The sequence below is a fragment of the Sphaeroforma arctica genome (genome assembly GCF_001186125.1).
Source record: "Sphaeroforma arctica JP610 unplaced genomic scaffold supercont1.506, whole genome shotgun sequence".
Classification (NCBI taxonomy): domain Eukaryota; class Ichthyosporea; order Ichthyophonida; genus Sphaeroforma; species Sphaeroforma arctica.
The window spans coordinates 5,185-12,096 of NW_014040052.1; the positions used below are offsets into that span (position 1 = coordinate 5,185).

At 43.3% G+C, this 6,912-nt stretch overlaps 1 protein-coding gene across 1 annotated transcript in view; it reads left to right on the plus strand.

Annotated features, from left to right (window-relative positions):
• Nucleotides 1-294: 294 nt before the first annotated feature.
• SARC_06824 (hypothetical protein) overlaps nt 295-6,912 on the plus strand; it is a gene marked incomplete at its 3' end in the record, with an annotated part of 15,527 nt that continues 8,909 nt past the window's right edge. Inside the window, exons 1-12 of the mRNA XM_014299248.1 lie at nt 295-528; nt 1,282-1,392; nt 1,718-1,800; nt 2,302-2,447; nt 2,828-2,958; nt 3,131-3,284; nt 3,631-3,788; nt 4,565-4,696; nt 5,221-5,364; nt 5,762-5,926; nt 6,366-6,443; nt 6,714-6,872. Of these exons, the coding sequence (XP_014154723.1) occupies nt 484-528; nt 1,282-1,392; nt 1,718-1,800; nt 2,302-2,447; nt 2,828-2,958; nt 3,131-3,284; nt 3,631-3,788; nt 4,565-4,696; nt 5,221-5,364; nt 5,762-5,926; nt 6,366-6,443; nt 6,714-6,872 (1,506 nt within the window). The 5' untranslated portion in view covers nt 295-483. The remainder of the gene's footprint in view (nt 529-1,281; nt 1,393-1,717; nt 1,801-2,301; nt 2,448-2,827; nt 2,959-3,130; nt 3,285-3,630; nt 3,789-4,564; nt 4,697-5,220; nt 5,365-5,761; nt 5,927-6,365; nt 6,444-6,713; nt 6,873-6,912) is intronic.

The window sequence follows — 6,912 nt, forward strand, 5'->3', positions numbered from 1 at the left end:
ATATCCTCTCTCTACAGAGAGAGAGTGTGTGTGTCAGAGAGAGAGAGAGTAGGACGTCACTGTCGTCACAAGAAGCTGGCAACAAGAGCTTCGATTGTTTTTTTTCAAATAAAATAAAATAAATACTTTAAAAAAAAATCATACAAAAGCCTTCTTGGAATCTGTGTATTTATAATTAAATAATTTAGAAGGCTATGAAAAAAATAGCTTTTGGAGTTTGGTCACAGGACTTCGGACTCAGCCGCAAGTATATAACCGATTACGCAAATCGTTGAGGACAACATCTGCATTCTACAACGCACAGCGTAGTATCGCGGCTGATTTAAAAACCAAGGGTTATCAAAGGGATAGTGGGTTACAGAAACAGAGTTTTCTTACCGCTGTCTTGACCTCTGCCGATCCGAACACTTCGATATCCCTTCAGAAATATACAGGCTTTACGCGAACAACACTGAGACTCTTTTTCATTTCAAACTTGACGATATGGTTTTTGGAAATGATTTAACCCGGGATAGTCCCGATATCGAGGTATGTATTTATTTACTATGTATATGAGACTGTATATATATATATATATATATATATATATATATATATATACATATATATATATACATATATATATATATATATATATATATATGTGTGTGTGTGTGTGTATGGACGTATTTGTACACACACACACACGCATACACACACTCACACACACACACACACTCACACACACACACACACTCACACACACACACACACCTATATATATATATATAGGTATACATGCATATATACTCATAGACCCACACACACACACTCACTCACTCACATATATATATATAAATATATATATATATATATATATATATATATATTTATACATTTATATGTTTGTCTTTAATATATATATATATATATATATAATGTATTTTCTGTCTCTAAACCTCTGCCTTGCACTGTCCTACTGTTGATACCACCATGTATTATAATACGCGATATAGTAACCATACATCGTATGACACAAGTCCTATCGCGAATTCGATTATCTCCTGGATATGTGTTCCGTGCCTGCGCATTATGGCGTGTTTGCATTCCTCCTCTGCCGTACTGACTTTAGTGATGACATATTGGATTCTTCACACATGTTATGGTGATCTTGTGCCCCGCCCATGACCATAGGTTCATGCGTTGTATCTGCCACTTCCATCCCACTCGCTGATGACAGGGTGTCATACTTGCCGATGTGTTGCCATTGATGCCTTCTCCCCATATACCTACATCGCTCAGGGCTTGCTCATGCTTAATCCGAGAGTGAAGAACCACGCCAATTTGGTGCCGACCAAGGTGACAAAGGGTGCACGAGCATACTGGAAGCGTAATGAGAAAGTGGGGTGTGGGGTATGTGCACTCACCTGTCCTACGTGTGTGTATGTCATAGGCCAGACATGCCGACGTGCGCATATTGCACGGACAAGACATGCGGAGATTAGTATCAATGCCAGACTGGCGCTTCACGTACCTCAGCAGACATGGGCTGGGGGGTAGAGTGTGTGAGTGTATGGACGTGTGTGCTGTGTGTATGGAATATGAAGAATATACACGCCATGCTCAGGGGTGTGTTGCATGCCAACATGCTCAATTGTGTTTGCATGTTTCAGGTAATACTTACTGTGGTACGTGCAGTGCTAAAACTAAACTGTCGCCCTTCCTCCCCCAATGGCAGACATGCAGCGATTTGACCAACAACTTTGACGACGCAAAGCATACCACACTGAGCGAGCGGGGTGCGCTGAAGGAGTCTCTCCGGTATGTGTGCAAGGGACGAGGGTACGGTTGCTGATGAGCTTAGCAGATGATAGTAGGATGTGTATTGTTTGGATGTGCAGGACGTGTTTAGAGGCGGGTACAGAGGTGTGGCTCAATACTCATAGGCATATAGTCAACATGTATATACAAATTAGTTCAAGTAGATACATTTACTTATATTGACGTATGTATATGTCATATTGCTCAAATGTTTGTTCCGTTGTGTACACCGACACCGTTTACACCTTGTCCTGTGGCACAGCAAACATTCAGCAGATTGCTACGGAGATCACTGCTTTGCATGTATAATATCTGCCTATCTTCTATCCGTAAAACCCCCGCAGATGTGGGGATGTTTTGTTTTTGAAGCATTTCTACCCTCATATACACCCGCAGATGTATTAATAGTGTCCTAAGCTTCACCACCCACACCTACTTCACCAGCGACCCGTCACTGTCATCTCATGCACGTTTATGCCTGCCCCTCCATCCCCCCCACAGCTGTCTCAAGTGTGCTGATGCGCCCTGCCAGAAGAGCTGTCCCACTCAGTTGGATGTCAAGCAGTTCATCAGTATGATCTCCACACGCAACTTCTACGGCTCTGCGCGGGAGATTCTGTCGGACAATCCCCTGGGACTAACATGCGGTGAGCAGTATATAAGTCGTCACGTGCGCCGTTGGTGGAGTCTTTACTTGTTTGATAGACTGGTTATATATATATATATATATATGTATATATATATATGTATATATATATATATATATATATTATACACTCGCACAAACACACACACGCACACATATTATATATACATATAGAATGTATATATATACATATACGTACTATATATACATATATATATATATACGTATTATGTATATATATATTTATATTTATATTTATACATATATATTTGTATATATGTATATATATATATATATATATTAGCGCCGTTATCTTTACACAGCTGTATCTGACACCGCATTCCCCATACCTTGTATTTCATTATAAACTGATACCCACAGGCATGGTGTGTCCCACATCTGATCTGTGTGTGGGTGGCTGTAACCTGGATGGTACTGAGGAGGGTCCTATCAACATCGGCGGATTGCAGCAGTTCGCTGTGGAGGCCTTCAAGGCCATGAACCTGGTGCAGGTGCGTCATCCAAAATACATCTCATTGAACACCCGTCTTTACCACCATCAAGCCCGCCAAATCCAAAAAATACACCTTTTAAAGCCCCTCCACAACCTTCTCACCTCCTCCCCCCCCAACTCTCTCCCCTTCCCACCTCCTCACTGCATGTATCACACTCTGTCCCGTGCAGATACGTGATCCGGCTCTGCCGCCTCTCTCTGAGCTGCCTGATAGTTTCCAGTGTAAGATTGCGTTGATTGGCTGTGGCCCTGCGTCCGTTTCCTGTGGCACGTTCCTGGCACGGTTGGGCTATTCCAGCATCACCATCTTTGAGAAGCAGGAGGGTACGTGCATGAGTTATCTCGTTAAGTGGGTTGGGATGTAGTAGGTACTTGTATCTATATGTCGTTGTTGGCCGTGTGTCTCTGTGGGTGTGGACGTAGGTAAGCCTTACCCCTCGACGGGCAGTACTTATAGTACTACTGATATACTATAGCACTAGTTGTAGGTACTAGTTACACGCGGGCAGCTGTACACGTGGCACGCACAGAGGGCAAAGTGGAGGCCTGAAGCACCCACGCGTACACGACCGTATTCAACGGCCGCTGACTGTGTTCGCAATCCTTGGTATCTATTTGCACACATGTACCATAAACCCTAACACTCACCCAATGCACGTGCTCCTCACAGACTACTCGGGAGGGCTGTCTGCATCGGAAATTCCTGAGTTCCGATTGCCGTACGATGTGGTGCAGTGGGAGATCCAACTGATGCTCGATCTGGGGGTCAAGATCGAGTACGGCAAGGCCCTGGGTGTGGATTTCTCCATCAAATCATTGAAGGAGGAGGTATACATACATACATACATACATACACGCACGCACACACACACACATACATACACACACACACACACATATATATATATATATATATATATATGAATGTAAATGCGCATGTTAGTATGCTAGTATGTGTGCTGTATCGCCACATATGTGGGGTGTCTGCGTGCGCACGTCCTGGCGCTACCAGTTGGTGTAGTGTCTAAGGCGGTGGGGTATCCCATCCCATTCCCTAGTTCAGGCTGGTCTGTGTATCTAGATTGATGAGGCGTGTATGCTTGTGCCGGATTTATAATTATATTATTGTAGTTGATTGCAATGTAATGTTGTAGTTATGTGTAGGTGTATGTACATGTCTGTATACTTGTTTGTTCCATGTCTGTGCATACGGATCCTTACAGGTGTATATATGTGCCCGCTTGTATATGTACAGGCTATTATCTGCTTATGTACTTGTGCGTGTGCGTGTGCGTGTGCGCATGCTTATAGTAAGGTATTTATGTGTGGATAACACTACGCAGGCCGACTCAGGCGATCATTCACGCGCTTTATACATAAATACATATACATGAATATACATATACACATACATACATACATACATACATACCTAAATATATATGAATATATATATACGTGCCCACAGTCGCACTCGTAGTATCATGCATGAGTATGAATGGAGATGTGGCTATGCCGCTATACTCTCCCATCAAAACTTCCAACGTCTCTACAGACGTCTGCGCATTGTCCTTCCTGATTTGCCCTGACGGTCCCATTTCCAGGACTACGAAGGTATCTTTTTGGGGTGCGGAATGCCCCAGCCCAAAACCATCGCAGCGTTCCAAGGCCTGACTGAGGAGCAGGGGTACTTCAACAGTAAGACGTTCCTCCCACGTGTGTCTGCTGCGAGTAAGGTGCGTATGTCTCTGCACAGGAGGCTACGGTGTGACGATGTGGTATACGTGTGTGCCTTTGTGTGTATGCTGGCTGTGAGTATTTGTTATAATCTTCAAACTCTTGTCTTGTCTTTCATCTGCTTGATATACACCCGCACTCATGGCGTAGGCTTGTGTATTAAGGTAGGCGTTTAATAAGGTAGACGTGCGTGTAGCGGTGTGCTTGTACCATCACGTGTGTGTATGCGTGTTAACGTATACACATACACAGTCGCAGAATGGCTAGTATCGTCGGCTGATGAATCTCTGGTCACCTCAACGAATTGCTGCGGTATCTCAGCAGTGTGATTGTCGTAGTTGAAAGGGTTTTTAGGGTTTTGCTAAACCCTAGACACACTCGCACCCACACACGCACACAGACAGTGACACCCACCCACGCACCCCCCTCCCCCCTCCCCTCCCACACACGTGTGGGTGCGCTATGTCGTGTCCCCACTCGTTTCGTTCAAACTCTCACGTCACCGTTGTAACGCATTGCACAGCCTGGCATGTGCGGCTGCAAGAAGACAGCCCTTCCGCAACTCGGCGGCAACGTCATCGTCTTAGGCGCAGGCGACACAGCCATGGACTGCGCCACATCTGCGCTGCGGTGTGGTGCAAAGCGCGTCTTCATCGTGTTCCGAAAGGTATATGTTTATAGATATATATATGTGTGTGTGTATGTATGTATGTATGTATGTATGTATGTATATATGTATGTAGTATATATATACATGTATGTATATACGTATATATGTAGTATATATATATATATGTTTCAGTACGTACATGTTGTTTATTGCATGTTTATCTCTGCCGTATATACGGATGGAATGCATCTAAAAATGCGTGCTGCATGCCACTCTTCATAGTATTGACGCAACACCCCCCACTACCCACATGGCACTGTCCCCACAATACATCCCTTTTATCATCGAGTTAACGCAATACATCCCACTACTCACAGCGTGTAAACAACAAGTCCCTTTAATCCATAACGTTTACGCAATACTTATCTTACCTACCCACCTACCTATCCCGCAGGGCTTCCGTAACGTTCGGGCTGTGCCTGAGGAGATGGAATTGGCCAAGAAGGAACAGTGTGAGTTCATTCCCTTCGCCAGTCCAAATAAGGTCATCACCGCAAAGAACGGCAGAATTTCTGGCCTCGAGCTGTTCCGCACAGAGCAGGACGACGACGGCAATTGGGTGTGTAATGATGAGTTCTAGGGTTTTAGAGTTTTATAGTTATACAGAATATGTGTATATGTATGGGTAAGGGTACGAGTACGGAGAGTAAGTATAAGTGTACGTGTACGTGTTGGTGCGCAAGTATAAGTATAAATATGGGTATAAGTATATGTGTATGTGTAAGTATAAGTGTAAGTGTCTGCTATTGGTCGCTGGATACATACTCTCCTGACGTGGTGTTTCTGATACTAGTAGTACTCTACACGCCTCTTGTCTATTGTGGTACCTGTAGTCATACTGGTTGGCTTTGGAGTGCGTGTGAGATGTCCATATCTTTTGAGTGTAGTTGTTGCATGTGGGCTAGGGTTTAGGTTTAGGGTTTAACCCTAAAGTCTTAAACCCTAAACCCAAAAAAATGAATTAGAACTAACGATCTGTACCAAATACACCGCTGCAGATTGAAGACGAAGATCAAGCGATGCGACTCAAGTGCAACTACATCATCTCCGCATTCGGTTCGACTCTCGAGGATAAGGTACGATCTATGGACGGATAGTGTCTTTATATATACATCTTTAAATATATATATTATATATATATATATATATATATATATATATATATATATATATATATATATATATATATATATAGATAAATATAGATATAGATATAGATATAGATATAGATATAGATTTATATACATATAGATATATATATTTACAATACATATAGCTATTTATATCTCAAGGAAGCCAAGTATCACATACATCATATCTCACGCAATCTCTGACGACTCTCTCAGGACATGATCAGTGCCATGGCTCCCATTCGCATGAACAAGTGGGGTACTCCAGACGTCAACGCAGACACAATGGCGACATCTGCAGAGGGCGTCTACGCAGGTGGAGACATCGCAGGCATTGCCCAGACAACTGTCGAGTCCGTGAACGACGGGAAGATAGTAGGTCTTATGTTTACTGCCTATGTGCATGTGTGTGTGC